The sequence below is a fragment of the Melopsittacus undulatus genome, chromosome 7, assembly GCF_012275295.1.
Source record: "Melopsittacus undulatus isolate bMelUnd1 chromosome 7, bMelUnd1.mat.Z, whole genome shotgun sequence".
Lineage (NCBI taxonomy): Eukaryota > Metazoa > Chordata > Aves > Psittaciformes > Psittaculidae > Melopsittacus > Melopsittacus undulatus.
In genome coordinates, this window is record NC_047533.1 from 47,988,969 (window position 1) to 48,012,846 (window position 23,878).

The 23,878-nt window shown below is 37.7% G+C and overlaps 1 protein-coding gene across 1 annotated transcript in view; it reads left to right on the forward strand.

The window, feature by feature from the left end:
* The window catches only part of CCSER1 (coiled-coil serine rich protein 1), a 446,682-nt gene that overhangs the window by 323,539 nt on the left and 99,265 nt on the right, over positions 1-23,878 (forward strand). The window contains exon 8 of the mRNA XM_034065046.1: positions 20,350-20,427. Within this exon, the coding sequence (XP_033920937.1) occupies positions 20,350-20,427 (78 nt within the window). The remainder of the gene's footprint in view (positions 1-20,349; positions 20,428-23,878) is intronic.

Sequence of the window (23,878 nt, forward strand, 5' to 3'; positions counted from 1 at the left end):
TGAAGGAGGCCTATAAGGATGCTGGTGAGGGATTCTTCATTAGGGACTGTAGCAACAGGACAAGGGGTAACAGGTTAAAACTTAAACAGGGGAAGTTTAGATTGGATATAAGGAGGAAGTTCTTTACTGTTAGGGTGATGAGGTACTAGAATGGGTTGCCCAAGGAAGTTGTGAATGCTCCACCCCTGGCAGTGTTCAAGGCCAGATTGGACAAAGCCTTAGGTGACATGATCTAGTGTGAGGTGTCCTTGCCCATGGCAGGGGGGTTGGAACTAGATGATCTTAAGGTCCTTTCCAACCCTAACTATTCTATGATTCTGTGGTCTGTGTACATGTTGTATGTGATTCTCAGAATTTCCCTGCTTCTCCTGCTTGCTCTCATAGCAGCTACTCACATGTTTGTAATTAAGTCTGCTATATCAATTGTGCTTGCTGACTGCTGAAACCTGAAGTTATTTTGTTAATACATGATGGGCCTGAATATTTTTGTTCTACATGTGTGTGGTATGTTCTACTGGAGTTCTAGGTCACATGTCAGTCCATATAATCTAGGTGGGGTGTCTTTGGTGCAATTTCATGTTAAGGCCTTTTTTTCTGCTTCTAGCAAGTTCTCCTTATGGTTCAGTTCACATGAAACATTTTTTTTTTTCCTGGTAGAAACTGTTTTGTATTTTTGTACAGCAAATGGACAGTTTCCTCTCACTGACAGCTCACAGCTATTCCTTTGTGGATTTAGTAGCACCCAGTAGAACTTCAGTAGTGCAGTGAGCTAAGTTGTATGGTTTTTTTTCTTTGATGTTTTTCTGCTTTAGGTAGACTGCCAACGTTTTCCAAAGGAAATTTAAAAGAGTGTAGAGAAATTGGACTTTAAAGTGGTTTATACCTCAGCAAGATTTTTTGAGACAAAGAAATGTAATTTCTTCAGTTAAAGGCTGGTTTCTGCACTAAATACAAAAGACCTGCAGAGATGAGGGTGTGCATGAAAGCTTTGAATAAAAGGTCACAGGAATTCTTTATAAGAAAAAAAAAAAACAACATTAGGCAAGCCGCCTGTACATGCCTTGTTTGTACTCATAGGCCTAATCTTGGAAACAATTACGTGCAGACATGTGAGTAACTTTAATTGTGTACCTGCCAAATCAATAAGACAAATTGAAATCTTTCTGCATTTGTAAGATCTTAGTTTCCCTTTCAGCAGTTAGAACAAAACAACATCAATGAAATGTCAGGGATTTGTCTAACATAGGTTTAGTATTATACTGCAAGACGCTAAAGAGCTCTTTTACATAAAACTTGTGGGTTTTGTTTTGTGCTTTAAATAGGGTTATTTTGCTAAACAACAGTACCTGGACAAGTGATTATCATGACTCCTGTTTTCTGTTCCTTTCAGTGCTGCAGTTTTTGGTCTTAAATTGACACCTAATATGCTTTTTGGGTTTGAAGAAAATGTGTTCTTCCATGTTCATATGTGTTACAAACAAAGTGGTTTGCATACAATATCAATACTTTAACTGAGAGGAAAAAACAAAAGTGTGCTCTTCAGGAAATGAAATTAATCTATAATTACCCAGTTAATTGTCTATACATTGTACTGGGCACTGTAAACTGTCTCACAAGACATCATGTTTTATCTGTTTTGTCATCTGTCTTACAAAATGCTCCGACAGAAAAGTGAAATATTTCTTTTGTTGTTTGAACATCAGTGGATAGTGAAGCACACTTACTTGGGGATATGGATTGAGGGTAGATAGACAGAGAGACAGCCAGCCAGGCAGCCATAGTTTATTTTTGTTAGCCAAAAAAATTGTTCAAGGTGAAAACCAGTAGTTGCATGCATTAATGTAGTCTGTTTGATTTGGTTTGGCTTTCTTTGTATTAATTTGTAAGCACATAAAATTATTTTATTCTTCCTATCACTTGTGACTTGAGCTCTTCAATGCTTCATGTTTATTTTACTTTATTTTGGCTTTTTTTTATAGACAGCTATAGCAGGACTACAGTAACATGCAAAAACCCTGCTAGAGCACACACGTGGAACTGTACAAGGAATCTGCTGTTATTTATCAGGAATAGCAAGTCCCTTCTCTTTTCTTGTATAGGTTTCTTCTTTTCTGGCCTGAGATTGTAGTTTGTGTAGCGCACTGTGAAGCTGGAGAACAAACCAAATAATAGTGAGGGTACTGTACTGCATAATTTCTTATTGCTTTGGGTTTTGTTTTTGTTTTGTTTTTTTCAGAGAGGAGAAAAATGTGCATTTCCTTCTTATACCTCCGTTTCCCTAAGAATTCCTTTCTTTTGACTTCCTTCCTTTGTTCAGCCCGTTTTGAGATCCTCTCTTGTTCTTATTCTCCAGTCTCTCCACTTGCTCCAGTCAGCCCAGTATATTTCCATTAGCTTTTGATAGTCAGTTTTGCATCCTTTTCTTCTTCATTTTCACCTCTTTGAATTATCTTATCTGACTACATTAATCTGTCACATAAAGGTTAACTCAGAGCTTTCATAACTTTCTTCAGACATGTTTTGTTTTGTTCCAACTAAATCTGAGTGAGTCCAGAGATAACCCATCTGTATAGTCACTTACAATGTTGTTTATTGCCTTGCATCAGTGTAACTATATCTTGCAATGTATCTCTGAAATTGATTATGTGCACTGTTATAGTTTCTTCTGGAATCAGTTACATCATTAGGATGCTCCTGTATTTGATGTCCTGATTTTTCATTCTGTCATGAAAATATTCCAGTAAAATGCCTTAGTTGTTAGTTCTGAGTGATTCTTCAGCTCAGGAGCACATCTCACCACAGCAAGCAGTTCAGGCATCAGCTGAACTGAGGCTGTAGTAATGACTGTCTTTTAATTTTTACATACAGAAATAATTTATTTTTCTTAAAATTAAATGTATACAATCTGTAGAATTATTAATTGAAATCAGATACCAAAACTGTTGACAGTACACCACTGAGACTTTTTTCAGGAACTGAGACAGTCCTTTAGTAAGCTGCAGAACTTTATTTCTGTATAACATAGTTCTATTCACGTCAGAGAAACTGTCTTTTGAAGGCTTCTCTTCTCCAAGTTTATGTTGCTCAATGGAAATTAACTACAAGTGATGTTTCCTCTTATGGAAGCTCCCGTACGTGGCATACAAGTGGATTTGCACAAAACTCATGCATCAGAATGCTGGCTGAAACCGCCACAGCAGAGAAAATTATCAGATACAATTATTCTTCTCCACTGCCTAAAAAGTCCTTATCCTTCATTCAAATGAATGAAAACCTGTCATATAAGGCTTTAGTCATACCAAGTCTTGCTCTGAATGTATGCATTATGATAGGATTGAATAGCTAATGAATTATACATCATGCTGTTGTTCCACAAAAGTGTTTCAGCCCTTTTGTAATCATGCTTATTGGTTTTGCTAGGTATAAGTGACAGTACATACTTTGTAAAGGCCACAGGGATAGGTAATTATTGAAAATGAAAAAAAACAAGTATCTGATCAGACTGTTGATCACTGCAGGATCACTGAAGGTGACAGAAAGGCACATCCAGACATTGGTTATAGAAATTCCTGCTAACACAATTTTTTAAATGCAGCGATGATTCATTATGTGAAAATAGTCTTCTGTATCCCCTGGCAACTAGAAACCAAATGTATCTCTTCTTGTCTGTTGGCCTTCAAAAACACATTTGAAAATTCATTTGTTTTCACAAGACAATCATACAACATTAGAAGCCCACTCCCACCCATTGTTCATAAAAAATTCTTCATAAAGAATTAACAAAAAGCAGACCTCTGGAGTTAGTGCTATTAATCAACAAATTTTTCTAGCTCTTGATCAAATCGTCGGGCATTTTTTGTTTTTCTTTTTATAATGTGAGTTATTTCAGACTCCATCTTTGACTTTTTAATGCATGAAAAATAATACTGTATTTTATGCAAGTTACTCTTAATGTTTAGTATACAGTTAAAATCAGAGAGATGTATGACTTTTGTCCTCAGAAATTCTCAGATTTCTATAACAACACAGTATATTATTTTATTGTTTGACATACTGTTAACTTCTATTCTTTATTCTGTTTAGGATAAAGAAAACAGATTCCATATTTCACAAAACATGTAAAAATAAAGAACTTTTCTTTAAAATATAATATGTCAAATGACTGGTATGTCTGTGTAGGTAGCTGAAATTCAGTAAGTCAAAATCTTAAATACTCATGTCAAAATAAGCACAAAAGACACAGGTTCTTTTTCTTCAGGCTTGTTTTTCAGCAGTCACACCCTGTTCTTTTTCTTCCCAGTGTCTAGCAATTGATGCTATTTTTAGCAATTATTCTGATAATAATCACTCAGAAGACTTTAAGCTGAATTGTTCTACAGCACTCTTAGCTGGAGAGGTAGATGATTTTGTGCAGAAGGCTTTGACCTTTTCAAATTTCCAGTTTCTGTATTTTGCTTTATAAATTCAAGGCATAAGAAAAAAAATTGGGATTTGTCCAGAAGAGGTGCTTACTGCACATTTACAATTTGCATTTACAGAGAAATGGGTTTCTTTCAATTTTAAAATAGAGTTTAGTTGTGTTTCACACTGGCAATTGTGTGAAAAATTTTCTTATGGGAGATTAGACCAGAACAGATTCTTCACTGTGTGTGTTCATGTTCTAGGCAGCTATACAGTAGCTCCCTGCCTGGACAGTCCATAGTGAAGATACAGTTTAGTCCTGGAGGAACTGACTGACTGTAGCTCACAGGTAAATTTAGCCTTGCTTCTACAGATGCTATAAGATGAATATTAAATCTGTGCACTCAAGGCACAAACATAAATGAGAAGAAGAAGAAAACCCTATTTTGCTTAGAAAGTATTTAAATGATCATGAAATTGAAATTTATATTCATTTTCTACTATGAACCATTAATCAGCTTTAATTATGGATGTATTCAATTGAAACTGCAGAAATGATCGCACTACTCAAAATAGAAATAAAGTTATTGGTGCTATTTTGATGTTCATACATTTTTACTTTTTTTTTCTCCACTTAATTTTTCCTTGTCTTTTTCCTTTGGTGTTGATTGCATAAACTGAACCTTATTGTCATTCACTTCAGGCCCTGATTATACATGATAGGACAGTAACCTTCATCTGCTTGAAATAGCTTGATAAATCACGGAATAATAGAATAGTTAGGGTTGGAAAGGACCTTAAGATCATCTAGTTCCAACCCCCCTGCCATGGGCAAGGATGCCTCACACTAGATCATGTCACCCAAGGCTTTGTCCAACCTGGCTTTGAGCACTGCCAGGGATGGAGCATTCACAACTTCCCTGGGCAACCCATTCCAGTGCCTCACCACCCTAACAGTAAAGAACTTCCTCCTTATATCCAATCTAAACTTCCCCTGTTTAAGTTTTAATCTGTTACCCCTTGTCCTATCACTACAGTCCCCAATGTAGAATCCCTCCCCGGCTCCTTATAGTCCCCCTTCAGATACCAGAATGCTGCCGTAAGGTCTCCACGCAGCCTTCTCTTCTCCAGGCTGCAGCCCCAGCTTTCTGAGCCTGTCTTCATATGGGAGGTGCTCCAGTCCCCTGATCATCCTCGTGGCCCTCCTCTGGACTTGTTCCAACAGTTCCATGTACTTTTAATGTTGAGGACACCAGAACTGCACACAATATTGTAAGTGGGGTCTGACAAGAGCAGAGTAGAGGGGCAGGATCACCTCCTTCGACCTGCTGGTCATGCTTTTGATGCAGCTCAGGATATGGTTGGCTTTCTGGGCTGCGAGCACACACTGAAGCTGGCTCATGTTCATTTTCTCATTGACCAACACTCCCCAAGTCCTTCTCTGCAGGGCTGCTCTGAATCTCTTCTCTGCACAACCTGTAGCTGTGCCTGGGATTGCTCTGACCCAGGTGTAAGACCTTGCACTTGTCATGGTTAAACTTCATGAGGTTGGCATCAGACCACCTCACAAGCGTGTCAAGGTCCCTCTGAATGGCATTCCTTCCCTCCAGCGTATCAACCGAACCACACAGCTTGGTGTCATTGGCAAACTTGCTGAGGGTGCACTCAATCCCACTGTCCATGTCAGTGACAAAGATGTTGAACAAGACTGGTCCCAACACCGATCCCTGAGAGACACCACTTTTTAATGGTCTCCAACTGGACATTGAGCCGTTGACCACAACTCTTTGCATGTGGCCATCCAGCCAGTTCTTTATCCACTGAGTGGTTCATCTATCAAACTGATGTCTCTCCAATTTAGAGACAAGGATGTCATGTGGGACAGTGTCGAACACTTTGCACAAGTCCAGGTAGATGATGTCAACTGCTCTGTTCCTATCCATTGTTTCTGTAGCCCCGTCACAGAAGGCCACCAAATTGGTCAGGCAGGATTTTCCCCTAGTGAAGCCATGCTGGCTGTCACCAAGCACCTTGTTGTTTTTCATGTGCCCTAGCATGCCTTCCAGGAGAACCTGCTCCCAGATTTTGCCAGGCACAGAGGTGAGACTGACTGGTCTGTAATTCCCTGGGTCATCCATTTTCCCCTTCTTGAAAATGGGGGTTTTATTTCTCTTTTTCCAGTCATTGGGAACTTCACCTGACTGCCATGATTTTTTAAATATGATGGCCAGTGGCTTTGCAACTTCATTTGCCAGCTCCTTCCGGACCCGCGGATGGATTTCATCAGGTCCCATGGACTTGTGCATGTTCAGGTTCTTAAAATGGTCGTGAACCAGATCCTCTCCTACAGTGGGCCCAAGGTCTTCATTCTCACAATCCCTGAGTCTGCCTTCCAAGACTTGGGTGGTGCGGTCAGAGTATTTGCAAGTGAAGACCGAGGCAAAGAAGTCATTCAGAACCTCAGCCTTCTCCAAATCCAGGGTAGCCAGTTCTCCTGATAGCTCTCAGAGAGGGCTCACGTTGTCCCTAGTCTGTCTTTGATTTGCAGTGTACCTATAGAATCCCTTCCTGTTATGCTTAACATCCCTAGCCAAGTTTAACTCCAACTGGGCATAGCTTTCCTAACCTGCTCCCTAGCTTCCCGGACAACATCCCGGTATTCTTGCCAGGCCACCTGTCCTTGCTTCCACCTTTTACGACCCTTTTTCTTCCCTCTGAGTTTTTCAGCAGTGTCATGGGTTGAGCAGTAGCAGTCATTTTCTCTCCTTCTTGTAGCTGGTGCAGTGCTGTGTTTTGACTTCTGGGCTGGGAACAGTTGCTTGATAGCAAGCATGTTTTGAGGGTGTTTTTATTCAAGGCCTTTTCTGAGCATGTGCTCTGCCGGGGAGGAGGGGAGACCGGGAGGAAGGAGAGACAGGACACCTGACCCAGGCTAGCCAATGAGTTATTCCATACCACAGCACGTGATGCCCAGGATGCAACTGGGGGAGAGAGAGCTGGAGGGGTGGAGCTCTGGAGGAAAATGGAGGAGGGAGCACGCGGTGCTCGGCCGGGCAGGGTGGAGTGAGTTATGGGTCGGTGGCTGGTGGTGTGTTGTATTCTTTTCGCTTTATCATTATTATTTGTAGTAGTAATGACAGTAGTGATTTGTGTTGTGCCTTAGCAATTAAACCGTTCTTATCTCAACCCGTGGGGGCTACATTCTTTGGATTTTCCTTCCTAACTCTCCGGGAGTTGGGGGAGCAAGGGGGTAGTGAGTGAGAGTACGGTGAGGATTTGGTTTAAACCACGACAAGCAGCTCCTTATCCGTCGATGGCTGTCTCTTGACCCTCCTGCTGCACTTCCTTGTAGTTGGGATGCAACACTCCTGAGCTTGTAGCAGGTGATCCTTGAATGTCAACCAACATTCTTGGGCCCTTCTGCCCTCTACGGGTTATATCCCATGGAATCTTACTAAGTAGGTTCCTGAAGAGGCCAAAGTCTGCTCTCTTGAAGTCCAGGGCAGTGAGCTTGCTGCATACTGTTCTCACTGTTCTGAGAATCTCGAACTCAACCATCTCATGATCTCTGCAACCGGGCCATACCATCCCTCCAACAGATATATCAGGGTGGTTGAAGTCCCCCACGAGGACAATGGCCCATGAGCATGAGGCTGTTCCTATCTGTATATAGAATGGAAAATTCTATAAAAAATATCTGTCTATAAAATGGAGACATTAATCACTGAAATCTGTCACTGCTGGGTATAAGTCACTGCTGTGTAAAGCTGGTGAAGGCCTGTGCTTGTCTTTTTGAAAATTCAGAATATTATGACATCCTGTGTTCAAGGAAATGCTGTCTTTTTTTTGCTATTCTTTTGAAAACGTTCAGTAATTTTGCCTCTCAGTGGAATGAATGGAAATATTGCGCCTTTTTTTTTTTCCTCTTCTAGATGTTTAAGATCGCTTAGGAATCCATGCAGACTCACGACATTAGATATGTATTTGTAAGCATTTGGAATCCAGTACTGTTGCCTGTGGTGAGAGGGGTATCTTCTTGGCCTGTGTCAGTCATTGAAGAGCAGTTTGCTTTCACTTGCTTAAGCTTCAGTCTTCTCCTGAAAAGGCTTTAGCAGTATCAGTAGTTAAGGTTTGTCATTTCTTTCTTACTTTTACTATGTATTTTTAATACATGTATCTGACCTAGATTCAGTCTGTGTTTGGTGGGAGGGTTCCATTTTAGCATAGTGCAGTCGCAGTTCATGAAGAGCGGTATAGGCGTTTCATACAGAACTCTTCAGATTTCAAGCCTGGTTGGTTTTAGTGCCTGGTTACAGGATGATAGACATCTTATTTTCTAAAACATAGTCTGACTTTCAGGCAATTAGTCTTGGTTTTCACAGGCTCCCAAAATATGCATTTACTAGTGACATTAAAAAAGTAGGGTTTTTTTTTGTTTGTTTTAGGGAACTTGTGGTAAATAGATGGAAATACCAATATTCATCATTTTGTAGTTTGTGTGGTGTTGTAGAAATCCTCTGAAAAATATATGCCTGCAAATAGCTTTTCAAACCACAGTATTCTTACTTAAATTTAAGTTCGGGTACTTGCCTATAATAACCTGTCAGAAGCATTCAGCAAGAATCCTGTGAAAATCGCTGTTATTCTTCATGAAAACCACATTAGAATGATGAAAAATTTTTATTGGATTTTTGTGTGCATCTGTTAAAAAGCTACAGACTTTCATTTTTTTCCTGCTTACTAGTTGCAGTACTCTTCTTTGCAGAAAACAAGCAAATGAAAAGTAATGTACAACTCATTTGTATTCACTGTTAATGTATCATCTTTAAGAGCCATCAGTAAAAGCTGAAAATTCTCCTTATTTTGAAAAAGTGTATTAATACGGTTTTATTTAACGTAAGGTTTTCCAGAACTCCTGGTATTGAACTCCATGGCTCTGGCTATGACAAGGATTAAAACTGTTGCTGGGCACCCATCCATTGCCCTTCTAATACAGAAAACAATTAGACTTTATATTACTGAAGGACAAGCATAGCTGAGTGAAAGAAATGGAGCCATTAGACTAGAAAGGATTGAAACCTGACAGCAGAATTTTCTTCTGATGGTATGTGGGCAGCTTCCAGACCCTTTGCAACATCCCAGTGTTGCAATATGTGTGTCATATGTTAAAAAAAAAATTGGAAAGTTGAGAATTTTTAAATTCTAGATTTTAAAATCATGTGCTCTGATTGAAGCAGAACTAGTGGCAAAAGAAGTATGTGGCCATTAAGTGAAAGATATTATGAAATAGATAGGCATGGGCAATTTTGATTTTAGCATTCCCTCAAGACTAACGTTTTGTTTTGAAAATGTCCCACAAGTATTTTTTTTCATCTGCAGTGTATGTGCTAAAAGTTTCTCATATTTGATCTGTTTACTTTATTCTAGTGCAAACACTTTGCCAAAAATCATTTGTCTTTTTTGTCAGAGCAATGCCTTTCCAAGGTTCTCCTCTCTACACAGTATCTGATGGAGGTAAATAGAAAATGGTCCCAGCTTTAAGTTATGGAAAAGCAGACTGATGAAATTTTGGTGTTGAACTTAGCACCCCTGAAAGGCTGGGAGCAGCAACAGTGTAAGAGCTAGAGTATATAAGAAATAATGTGAGCCAGGCTTTTAAGCCAAGCTCTCCCGATAGGCATCACTTAAACCCAGATGTTTCTGCTGCCTGAAGATCCTATGACCTCTCAGGGTGTGTATCCTTTTAGATATAAATTTCAGTTGGAGTTGTTGGGAGTTTTAGGAAGTATTTGGGGAACTAGCTTTTGCTTGTAACTCAGGTGATAGCTTATGCCTAAGACAATGGAGTCCCATGCATTTTGCTCTGTATAAGCTTGCCTCTGTAAACAGCTGATGCAGTGAGAACCACGTGACCTCACTGCAGCAGCCAAGTGCTGTTAGCATGTGCCATCACCTTTGTGGTGCGGAGAAGCAGAGGATGCAACAACGATGCCAAGAGAAACTTTTGTTTTTACCATAACTGAGCCTACAGACATTCTTGTAAGCAGTAGCATCTGCCAAGAACTAAAATCGTAGTGGTGGATTCAAGGGAAAGGGAAAAGAAGCAGATAAAAGAAATTCGATGGAGAGAGGTTGCCATCAGATAAGCCAGGCTGCCAGCTGCTTTGTGGTATAGCATGAATATGGATAAAGTCCTAGCTTGTAGCATGAGCCTAGGAGTTTGCTGACGTCTGTCCTCATTTGCTTTGTCTCTTGCTGGTTTATTCTTGTAGTAGTTCTACCAAAGCTATCTCAAGGAATACTGGTTTATCACATGGTGATTAATCCCATACTTTAGCCTTGCTTTGTGGAATTACCAAACTAGGAAATAAATATATAAATGCATACAAATATATAAATAAATACATAAATACAATAGCAGAGATGCATATAACAATAATTCCAAAGAAAACAGACAGTACTTTTTTTGTAACTGTTTTTTCATTCAAAGAGCTCTTTATATTTCATTGTAGTTAAATGAATGTGAAAGGTGTGTTCAATTTTTCTCCCTGGTTCCCCAATTAATGTTGAAGGGTAGAAAGAAATTATAGTAATTTGTGTTCTTGGACATAGTATAAGTGAAAAATGAATATTTTACTGCTAATGGCTTTATAAAATGCTATTCAAATATCTCAGTAATCTTAATATACAATTTCATTGAAAAACACAAAAATGAAAACAAAAAGCTCTTCTGAAAGCTCTAAAAATAACGATAATGCAGTGCCTAAGTACTACAACAGGCCACTTCTAACTCCTCCATTCCTTTGCAAGATGCATCAGTTTCTTAAGCAGTGCAGTTTGGCCTCACCAGACTGTACAGAGCTTGGGGCTGAGAAGCTGTGTCAAAACAGAGGTTCACTGTTGTAAAACCTGAGGTATTTTTCAGAGCAGTATTTGGCCAGCTTCACTCTGTATCTTTTCAGTAGCAAACCAGTTGTATGGCTACTATATCATAGCAACTACATAAAGAGATTCCTTCAGTCAATTTTTTGTATGTAATTTGATATAAAATATATGTATATGAATATATTACTATATATATACTACATATTCTTTTTATATATTAAATGTATTTTAATATGTGATATTTATCAGCTTATATATATGGGCTGAAGGGGATGGGCATTGACTAAAAGAAGGGTGAAAGGTAGAGAAGGTGGGAAGACTTTAAGGTCCAGATGGATAGCAAAACAGGAATACTGTTGGTGGTGAGATGAGTGTGGGACTGAGAACTATGGTGAGTAGAAGATGCTATGCAAGTACCCTGAAAGGTAAGAAAGAGCCCAGAGTCTTGACATATCCTGATTTGAGCTGGTGGGAGAATTAAGTGTTAGGCTAGAGAATGGAAAGGCAAGTAGAACTGTGGAGACCTTACTGCAGTTGGGGTAGTTTCTGTTGAACCTTCTGCCAGGGTGGGAGTTGAAGTTCCTTCCTGTCATGCCTTACCCTTCTTGATCTTTCCTTGAAGAATGAAAGCTGCTGTATGAAAGTAGAAACACAGAGCACCACCTATTTACAAAATCAAGGAATATTTGTTCTGCCTTGACCAAGCCCCCTTTGGAGCCTGCTTGCTAAACCAAAAAGCAGGCTTAGCATGCTTTAAAGCTGTGTTTGTGATAATCAGAATTTCTGCATTTCAGGAGTTAGTATATTGCCTTATATTAAACAAAGGGATTCAACTTCTTAAAATCATTAGAGAACATTACTGATAAAAACACCGTGAAGCAAGTAACATGGCAAAACACTTTTAAAATGTTTACCTTTTATTTCTAACAGCATCGTACTGAAGAAGTACTGCAGCCAAGAAAAGTGTATTTCTAATCATAAATTTTCTGCTTTTCTTGCAGCTGGGGGGTGGGTGGAGAAAGGAGGGAAATCTGTCTTACTTGATTTAGCAGCAGACAGATGCAGATGTTTAAAATGTTTCCTTTAAGCTGTTATTGGGGAATTCAAGACAGTTTTGAGCATGAAGCCTCTGCATCTCAACAAGTTGAAATACCCTGTCAGAAGTGGTTCCATACTGAAGTTGTAAAAACCCTTCTGAGTACTGATGAAGAAGTGAGAATAATTGCAGTCACAACATTTAGAAAGTGCAAAGTGGCTTGTTAAAACCTCAGTGAAATGCATAGCAATTGAAGGCATCTGAATCTTTTTGAGAAACACAGAAAAATAAAACAGCCTCACATAAAAACAGCAGTTTGAAAATCTGACAATGTTGTTCTTGGTGCTTACAAAGTAAGATAAAAGTAGAAAACAGCCAGACAATTGAGCAGGAAATTATTAACGAAAATCAGTCTGGCTTCATTTTATGTTCAGATTTATAAAATAAATGTTATTAATATTATAAAACATTTTCCTCATTTAGATTAAAATAATGTGGCATGGAAACTGTAGGCAGAAAACTGATCACAGTGTGTTGCAGGAGGTATCACCTATATCCCTTTGTGCTTATGGGCAAAAGGGTGTAATGAACAGTAAAGCATGTGTAGTGTTTTGGACATGAGTTTAGTGTATGAGAAAACTTGTACCTTAAGGAAAAACATTCATTAATAGCAAGTGCAAATAGATGTCTTCAAGGAATTGTGTCTTTCTCTTGTAGACTAAAAAAGATGTTACATAGGCTGTAAGGAGATGATGAACATCAGAGCTTTGTGGAGAACAGTTAATTGTATGAGTATGTGAGCATAGGAACTGGTTTTATGAAAGTGGCACCTAAAGCCTGGCTTCAGCAGTGGCCATTTGTGGATAGTTCAGAGGAACTTACAGAGCAACCTGTTTTCAGGAGCACTTTTTTCCTAACACATCAAAAGAATTATTTCCACATATCCAGAAGCATATGAATGTATATTCTCTGTATGTTTTTATCCTCTTTAGTATAACTGTAGGCGCATCTACTGTTTGTATTAATACCTGATCCTTTTTGGCTCCAGCATATAGCTTGTCCCAGTATGTTTAGATACGTAATGATGCAGAACATGCGTGGATGTGTAATGGAGGGAGGGGAGGCAATTCTGTTATCAGATTTGAAACTTCTCTGTTTAATTAGTTGATTACTTCTTTTCAAAGTGTTTTATTTGTCAGAGCAGAAAAACAATGCATCTGTATACAGGAAAGATGTAGGAGTTTGGGAAAGCACAGAGATACTTTGCTGGTAAACTCCTTTGACTGGATGCAGACATTTTCTTCCAGATTCATGCTATGGCTGTAGTGTGGAGTCTGTCCGGTTACTGTTAGTGCTGCGATGCAAGCTGTGGAGAAAGAAAATATCTTCGTGACGAGTAAGAAAAAGCCATCACTAAACTTGCTGTATGAGATAACTGTCATATTTGCTACAAAACTGAAAGCAGTTTGAGAAAAAAAGGTGTATATTTTCAACCTGAAGGATCTCCTGAAGAAAAGCAATTGAAGTAGGCAGCCTGCAGATTAAAATCCCAGGAGAGTACTTGGTTCTCTCAGTTGACTGCTGAAAGAGCAGAAAAAGCTGATGTTATATGATATTATAAGGGAAGAATATACAATAACAAAATGTCATGGCTGGATAGTATAGTCAATGAAGTATGAAAGAAACAATAGAAACTGAGGGAGGGAGTAGAGTTTTGCTCAAGGAAATCAGTTCTCTGCTGTCTTGTCAACAAAGTGTTTGCGTCTGTGAAAGCAACCCCCTGGTTTTCATTAGGATAAAAGTATGGCTGGACTTGCGTTTCATATAATGTGTCATAGTAGTGATCCCAACTCGCACAGTGACAGTCATTGATGATCTTGTGGTATTCTTCACAAAGAGATGTTAACCCCAAAGTCATTGTCCAAATTACTTTTGAAATTACATTCTGCTTGCCAATAGAAGTGAAAGGGGTATTTTAGAGATTAACTAGAGTGAATTTGCTGTTTGGGAAGGTTAAAAAAGTGGGTTTCTCCAACATATTAATGGATCCTTTATCCAACCTCTGTGTGCCAGGAAGTTATCTGACAAAGGAAACTTGTGTCTCTGTTTATCATGAGTCTCATGAAGGAAAGCAGGGAATAAAGACAGATTGGAAAGTTAAACAATGAAAAATCAAGGTGAAAAAAAAGAGCAGAAAGGAGGACATATTTACTATTAAATAAATCTATTAGTTATATAGTGTTATATATGCCATTTTCTAGTATGAGAAAATGCCATATTCTTATAAAAAAGACTGTTTTATCCCCTCTATATGTACTCAATTGTAAACCAGCAACCTCTAATTCTTGAGCCCCTGTTAAGAGGCTTAGTTCAAATTTCTGTTTTGTTTACAAATTTTAAAACATGTTTATTAATGTGTTCTCCTCATGCCAGCTACTAGGTACTTTTGGTGTTAGGCATTTTCATATTCCCATTTTTAGAAACTGAAAAGCAGTTAATAGTAGTTTTGCCTGGTACTTTGGTATTCTTACACTTCTGCATTTAATATAAAGAGAGGGGGAAGATAGCTAGCTTAGCAAACTTAAATATTTGTGTAAATTAAATATAAGTTGAATAACTTGAAAATGTAATCTGAGTCTAACTATTTCAAACACCATAGGACTGCAACTAACCATGGACTGTCTATGTTGCTTCATGGTTATGGGCTTTATAATTAATTTAGCCTAATGAAAAGGCTAAAAGAGCATATTTCCAGCTATTTTTCAAATTATAAACAAATAATAGTCAACAAAATATCCTTCATCCCAATTCTTCCTTGCTGAAAAAAAAATAAATAAAAATTGCTGTGCAAAATATTACATTCAATATGTTTGCTCAGAGTTCCTGAGAAGTCGGAATCTAAATTAAACATTACTGGACATACAAATGCTGTTAAGTGACAGATCAAGTGAAATTTCTCACTTGCATTTCACATCTCGGGTGATTAGCTTTGCTTAGATGGTAGGAGGAATCGAAGCTGGCCTGCCTACCCATATACTAAATGCTAGTTCAGAATCAGTGGATAATTGAACAACTAAAAACTTGGCTATCCACACCTCATGTACCGGCATAAAAAGAGGTAGTAAGAACCAGCTGTAATTTATGCTTCACCCCTCTGATAATAACCTCATAATCCAGGTTAGATGCAAGAACCACACAGCTTTTCAAGCTATGTGAAAAGCAAGCTCTAGGCAATGGACCAGGCAAATACTGGAAAATAGTAATTAAATGTCTCAGCTGATAATTGCCCATATTAGTAATAATAATTAACTATGCCTATTAATAAAAGACACATGAAATAGGTTTATAAATAACCACCTGGGTTGTATTCTAAGGTGTTACAAAATAGGCCTAAACACATTTTAAAGAATCACTTCCATTCTTAGATTGAGGATGTTGGGGGAAATTAGTCAAGCCTGGTGGGAGGTGAAGGCTCATTTCATTGTCTACACTTTTTTCTGATCATTACCAATTTTTAATAGTAATTTTATTTGCAGGAAGAGCAAAAACTCTTCATGACTAAAAGTAATGCAGAAACTGCAGAAGCCACTTTAGAAGCACGTAGGGGAGCATTGCGCACTCTGGATGTAAATGGAGTGCTTGGACTTGTTAGTTCCTAATTCCTGTCTTTGTTTCTAACAGCACTTCATAGCTTTGGGCAAATCATTCCCCCTTCTTTTTTACTTTAATTGATAAAGTGGGATAATAATATTGAAGCACAATATTTCATAAAGATGTTATGCAGACCCATTAATAAATCCATTTGCAGGTCTTTGATTACCTTCAGTATATCAAAATGTCACTACAGAGCTTGCTGACTGCACTTATTTAATTTCCTAGTTCTACTTCATTTCTAGGTTATAAAATGATACTTAGTGGCATCACGTTTGGTACAACTAGAACTATCACCCTGAAAGCCAGTCCAACACTCATCCACTACTCCTTAGAAGAAGCTATAAAGGACACAGATTGTCTTTTCTTCGGTTATTATAAAGATTTATTTGATCTCTAGCTCAAATATCCAGTGGAGGTTTTCTCTGTCAGTATTAACTTCTTAGATCAATAAATTGTGATACTGATCTCCAAAGAACTCTGCTATCATTGCAGTGTTTACCCTTGTTGAAAAGCAGTGGTAACAAATTAAATTGGCTTCTGTCAGTGAATGATATACAGTGGATGGTCCATATTTTGTGGTACAGTTAACAAAGATTGATGCATAGGCCCCTTTGCAGAGAAGATCAGATTAAAGACAAGGGTTTTGTAGCAAGAAAGAATAAAATTTATGAGGTGAAGTGAGTACGTTTTTGTTTAAAGAACAGTTGCTGAAGCTTGGAAGATGACTTGTTTTCAAAGGAGTGTGGTTTTAACAGTGTACATTTATATATACTTGATCTTCTGTGTTGCTGGAAAAACACTGACTACATTCTCTAACCTGCTGTTAGGCAATTTACGTCACTATGTAGGCTTATGAAACATTCTGTTTCAAGGTAGGTATAGCAAGTGGAAGAAAACAAGACAAAACCAAGCCTGTGATTACTTTAAAACAGCTTCAGAAGGAGCTGCTTTCTCTTTCATGCAGCAAAAATGATGGCAATTTGTCCTCAAGGAGGATCATGATCCTGGATCCCCAAACAGGATGCAGAAGTTGGAAAACTTTTCTCTTAGACTTTGTTTTCTTCCTTTGGCTTGATATCCAGAAATTTCCTGAAATTAATCACATTTTTAACATTGTTCTCTAGAGTTAAATGATTAGCACCATCTAGAATGATGCCTTGATACCAATCCAGTTGCACAAGAAGGATGATGTACACTTAGGCTTATCAGCTCTAGAAATCAGAAGAAAATTTGACCATTGATCATTATAACTGTGGGATAGCTATCAGAAATATTCTAATAATGTTCATTTTCTGATTTTAACAGCCTGTACCAAATTAAAAAAAATGCCTAAAAGCACAGAAAGAAAAACTCACAGGGTTGTTTTCAACAGGAACAAGATGGTATTTTCTAAACTGTTGTTCTGAGAAATGCTTGAATTGCTTGGTATTTAGACATTTTAAAAATGGAGTTTAGGTGATTGAAGCTTTGCAAATTCTCTGCCCTCCAGAACACTCAGAGGTTTCCAGCAATACAGGGAAAAGGCTCAGTCCACAAACCACAGCTGTGTTATCACTATGCATTAAAAATACTTTTTAAATGTTATACTTGCACAGCAAAGTACTGCAAAATTAGAGCTGTCCTGATTTACCTAATTTTGCCAAATATATATCATTATGATACAAATTATGTTTTGCATCTACTATGACTTAAAATATATTATTATAGCCTAATGGTGTAGCATCTTCTGGTTAATCTATAACTGAAATCTATCAGCTTTAAGCCAGTCTAAGTGTGACTGCTTTTATGAGAACAGGGTTGGTTTAGGCAACATAAAATAAAAAGTAGTCCTCATTGGACTCACAGTAATAGGGGTTTTTTTTGTATGTATGTATTTTTTGTATGTATCTTTTGTATATAAAGTGTGATCATGACAAATACCTTAGAGATGGTAAATTTAGGTGGAAGGTGTGATGTTATTTGTAATTGTTTATACGTTCCTTCAGGAGGGCAAGCTGACAACATCTCTAAAAGCAGTGATTAGTTTGGAAAGAGTTTTTTTAATAGCTGTAGAAACAAACCTTTTGCTATAGTTCTCCACTATAATAAACTGTGTTAGTGCCACTGGATTTAATTTACACTGGCACAGAACCTGCTCTGCATTCTTTAGAGAGGAAAATTACTGAAGTTGTTGGAGGGGGGGCACTGATGCTATATGTACATGGACAGTTCTAGCCAGATGTAGGCTCTTCTGCCAGTGCTCCTATGTGGCCAGACTCAAACCATTTGCAGTCCAGAAGCTATATAGTGACAGTACCCCTGCTAATATAGCCCACCTCTCAGCAGCCTTTCTAGTTCAGGCACAGTGCTGCACCAGCGTGGCATCCAGACCTGAGCTGGCTTATGTTCAATCATCACAGAAAAGTGGATGTTTTTCTGAGGCCATCATGTGGCTGAGCCTTGAGGCATTTTGTTAAAAGCATCTTCAGCATCCTCAGGGCTGTTTGACCTTTCTTAGATTCCAGCTATCACTGAAGAACTTCCAGCTCATATAGCATACAGGTACCAATCCACTTTGCAGATTTTCATACTGAGACTGTTTCAGTGCTTAAAAGATTGGACTGCCTTCCTACACACTTGTAAGTGCAAATTAGGGTGCTTGATTTGGTTTGGAAAGCAGTTACTTGATTTCACCACCCCCCTTTAGGGTTTTTCTGTACTGTGTAAATTAAAAGACAAATTGTCCTCAGCTGAACTGTTGGCTTTTAAGGCACAACATTCTTACAGACAAAGTCTCCAGTTTTGTCTGCACTTTGAGTTTAATCTAAAAGAGTTATATTTTACTTCCTTTAGGTAAATATCAACCAGTTTCCTTAATGATCCAGTGTAGGAATCAGGCTTAAAATTTGTTATATTTGTAAGTGCTAGAGCAATGGCTTGAACAAAGATAGTGGCTTTCTGACATGTTATAATCTCTCCTATTCCTCAGCTACTTCTGTGTGTTCCATGGGTTATAAACTACCTGTATCTTTCTTTCTCCTTGGAAATAATTACCATGCCCCCTTCCTTTCTCCTTTACTTACATCCTTTTCATTTAGCAAGTAACTTGTTTTTTCTTTCAGATGTGGTGTAACTGATACATATCTGATTAAACTCTGTGGTTTTCTCAGTAGGTGTTAACTTTGAAGTCTGTGTCCTCTACCTGAGATTTAAAATAGGGATTTTGTAAGGATTTCATCTCAGTTTTAATCCTGTACCAGTTGGTTCAATAAAATATGGTATCTCTGCTTAAAAATCTCCTGAATGACCCATTAGAACTTCATAGTTGCAGCAGTGTTCTTCACTTGCAGAATCTGGACTTCTTGGGAGGGGTCAAAAGAGATTTATAGTAGTATGAAACCAGACAGCTGATTAGTTAATTGCAGAAGTTCAATTCATTAAATCCTTCTGCACTGCAATGCCATAGCATGAAAAGGAAATTAATTTCTAACCCATGCAATTTTTTTTTAATTTATTTTATATATATATTCTCCATTACTTTATTTTTGGTTTATTGTTGCTACTTTTGATGGCAGATATTTTTAATTTTAGCACTTAAGGACTTATTTCCTAGGATTTATCATATATTCTGGTTTTCTTCAGAACAACTTTTGTGCATTTTTTTTAATCCAGATTTTGTTCTATTATTATCACAATTCCAAATTATTAAGATTTTCCACACACCTCTTTTGATGTCTGTCACATCTGTAAAAATAATGACCATACTAACTAATAGGTTACTGAAATATTACCTGAAAAAGAGACCAATCTTTCAAGCATTTTGACAGGATAGGTCCATTGAAATATGCTAACTAATTTTCAGTATTAACTTTGCAATTAACTGTTTCTTTTCATATATTAGTGTTCATTTGTAAGATATATTGACTCATGTGAAAGTGATATTTTTTCTAACTTTGATACAAATACTTTCCTTCAGTATATTGCTTTACTGTTCAATATGCCTCCTAACTTTACTACTGGGACATCCCCAGAATAATAAAAATACTAATTAAACCAAAATTGTATATCATAGTTGTTTATATGAACAAATTTTTTGTGTTGTCAGTTAACCTCTTGTATTACTCTTTTGTAAGACAGGGTATGTTTATTATTTTTGCATATGTTTCAGTCTTTGAATGGGGGGCTCATTTAAAATAAAGAAAATGCAAAATAGCCATTCGTGACATATTATTACTAATTGAAGGTAAATACTGTACAGATTGCAGTTGTTTTGTCAGTCTAATTTTGTTGGATTTTCAGTGTTGGTTTTGAGCTTTTTTCTTTTAGTCCCAAATGTAAAACGATGTCTGTAGAACTTCACTGGAAATGCAAACCCCTATGTGCTTTTCTTTCAGAGTACGGACATGAGTCCAGCTACTAGCACCACCTCACTCCCTGTTAGCCCTCTTCCTGAGGAGCCATTATTTTTCAAGGTACAGTTAACTAATTTCATAGTAAACACTGTATATGAATTTTGGCTTATCGTATTATCTGCTTTACTATAAATGTTATTATTACTGCTTCCCATTCTTTAAATTACTTTGAGATCATCAGATATTCTTTTATGTGTTTATATAACATGCAATTTTCAAGACATACCTAGAACAAAATGTTATTGGTTTTGAGGGGATATTTTTTCCAGCAAAGCAGTGCTTTAAATCATTATTTATAAGATTGTGTTTGATACTTTTTGATACCTGCATTCCTGTATATGTGTGTACGTCATTTTTCATCAACAGATTTCTCATTATATTTCATTTCAACTGCATGATTTAATGAAACAATGATTAGTTACCGCAAAAATGCAGGAGACTAAAAGTTACATCATAAAACAGTTTTGGCATAAGCCGTAAGCCTTTCGCTGTAGTTAATTTTAATAATGACGGGACAACAGATACAACTTGGTGAATTTTGTGCTGTGAGGAATAAGTAGTTCTATGTCGCTTTTTCACCTGACTTCATGGTATCCAGCCCTGGTTCACAGAATAGCCTTAGACACAGGCTGACTCTTGGAAGAGGTCTCCTGGAGCTTTCCAGGTATTTGGAGCTGTGGCTGCAAATAAAGCAGTCATCTTGCCAGTTGTTTGCTGAGAGAAGGAAGAAGGAACTTGGTTTTTCAGGACTGTTGTCTCAAATGTGTCATAATATGGACAGTTACACTCACAGGAACATCCCTCTTAAAATTTCCCCTTTCCCCAGTAAGTATCCATGTGCTGTGTGAAAACAACCAATAGCTTGGGTTGCAATTTCAGTCACTTAGAGATGATGCTGAATTAAAGCTGAGAAAGGAGAATTAATGAAGGTTGATGAGGCAGAGTTGCATCTCTCCTGCACATGCCTCTTATGCAGGAAATACCAGCCTATCTGACCTATCCAACCCCTTCAAAAATTTTTTTTTGTTTTTTTCTGTTTGTTTCTTTTTACTATATTCTGTATGTCTGAGCAAGAGTTACACCCTGCAGTTCATAGCCAGCTAGCTAGCCAGCTGATTCCTGCTATTAGAATGTTAAGGACTATGCTTGTTTGGTGGTTTCCTTGGTGGAGGTACAGATGGGTGTATCCACAGCCAGCTATTCACTGATTCTTCTTCTTTGGAGGTTTAATGTTTTCAAGACCCCTACCTCACAGTTAGATTTGGCTGAAATGGAGCAATGCTGTACCAAGATACTAAAGTAAACATGTCTTTTTGGGAAACCAAATTAAATGCACATTGACATTTATTCAACATCATAAGGCAGATTTGGTAGTTATTGTTTCTCCCTGTACCTGGGAAACCACTAAGATATGTCACATACAAAGAAATGGGCTGCTCAGCTCAGATGAAATTGTAAGTGGTAAGGAAATAAAATACTTACAATAAACTCTCATGCTTAAATTCTCAGCTGAGGTATGCAAACTCTGCTCTGTTTGCATCAGGAGCACTCTGGCAAATATGCTGTCGTGTATTTGGTTGTGCCCTTATTTATTTTTAGAGGAAGTGTTCCTTCTATAGCTCCAAATGGGTTGTAAATTATTTCTTTGAAGTGGAATAGTTGCTCTAATAAAAAAATGAAGGTATTTCTTCATATTAAAAACCTTCTTCCTTTCTATTTTACAGTAGAAAATTATACAAGAAAAAAAAGGCAGGAAGCATTATTTAATCTTTCATTTTCAAAACGGGAAATATTTTCTACTGGAATTCAAGCAAAATGGAAGCTAGAGCAGAAAGTCAAATAGATCTCTCTGCCAGTGCCCTTAAGTAGAAATAAAAGTAATATAAAATGTAGCCATTTCTATTATTTCTTCCTGACTCACTCTAAGAGACAGCAATATTGTTCCAGTAGTAATGTGAATGACTGGTTTTACAAGCCATAACTCTCTCCAAATACTGTCAGTCTATAATACTGGCTTTTGATGATGGGATGATGCATTTCCCTTAGCAACATGATAATAACCTTTCCTGCCTTCTTGCTGTAGAAATGAAGATTGAAAAAGAAATTCTATTCTGTGGTTTGGAAAACACAGATGTAACGAAGCAGAACAGTATAAATGCTCTGTCTCCCTGGTGTAGTCTGTCTCAGAGCTAGTGAGCTTTTATATTAGACTATGAAATGAAACCAAGCCCCTGTTCTCAATCATATCTTGTTTTATACCAAGAGAGAGAACTGTCCTTTCTTGGATTTTATTAATTTGTCTTCAAGAAAGTCTGCATTTCTGCATTAAGAAAGAACTCAAATTCTGTCATCATATTCATATTACATCCAACTTTACCAGAGCAGATGCCTGTCATTTTCAATCCCATAGGATATGTGCTCTATAAATATAAAGGAGTATCTAAATTTATTCAAAAACACTTTCAGATTTTGAGTTTAATCTAAGGAAAGTTGGTGGCAAGATTCCCATGAGAGTGCTTGCATGTTGCATCTCAGCTCTGGTAAGACTGAACTCAGCTACCATTTTCACAATACACTGTGAGTGGTGTGACATGGAGCATTGCTAGTAAGATCCAAATCATTTGAGGTGTCATACTTTAAGACCTGCCAGTAACTCAGCTCAATACAGCCATTTGTTCACCCCCCTGTGCCTTTCCACTCCCTAGGCGGGAGGAGGAGGAGATTTGGAAGAATGTGAACACTACAAGTTAGGTAAGAGCAGCCCAATAACTGAAGTACAATACAGTACTAACACTACTACTAATGCTAATACTGCTACTAATAATAGGGAAATGACAAGGAAAGAGGTACAAAACTAAAAGAGGAAAAAAAAAAAAAAAAGCAGAACAACAATCAGCAGTGATGCACAGTACAATTGCTCACCACCCAGCCCAACCTGAGCAGTGACTGGTCCTTCTGCGTGACAGGGCATGACATGCTGTTTTATGGAATACCCCTTTGGCTAGTTTGGGTCAGAGGTCCTGTCTCTGCTTCCTCCTGGCTTCTTGTGCCTCTCTTCACTGGCAGAGCATGAGAAACTGAAAAGTCCTTGATCAGAGTAAGTGCTACTTAGTAACAGCTAAAACATCGTGTGTTATTAATACTGTTTTTGGACTAAAGCCAAAACACCAGCTACTGGCAAGGAAATTAACTCTATTCCATCTGAAACCAGGACATAAGGCCATAGTCAGGCGTATTTGGAGGAAAGTTTTTTGCAGTACAGCAAGTTACTCCACCTGAGTCCATGGTATACCATTATTTTAATGGAATCATTATGTTTTATTGTATGAAGATAGTACATTTAGAGGAGTGTCAGTGATACATAGCAAAAGGAATAGAAAACCTTAGTAAGAAATAAGGGTAGCCAACTCCCATGTGATTTAATCCAAAAAAGCAAACCAGTAAACCTGAGAAAATGAAAACATAAATGTACAATTAATGCTATTCAGCAAACTTTGCTCTGTAAGTGTTG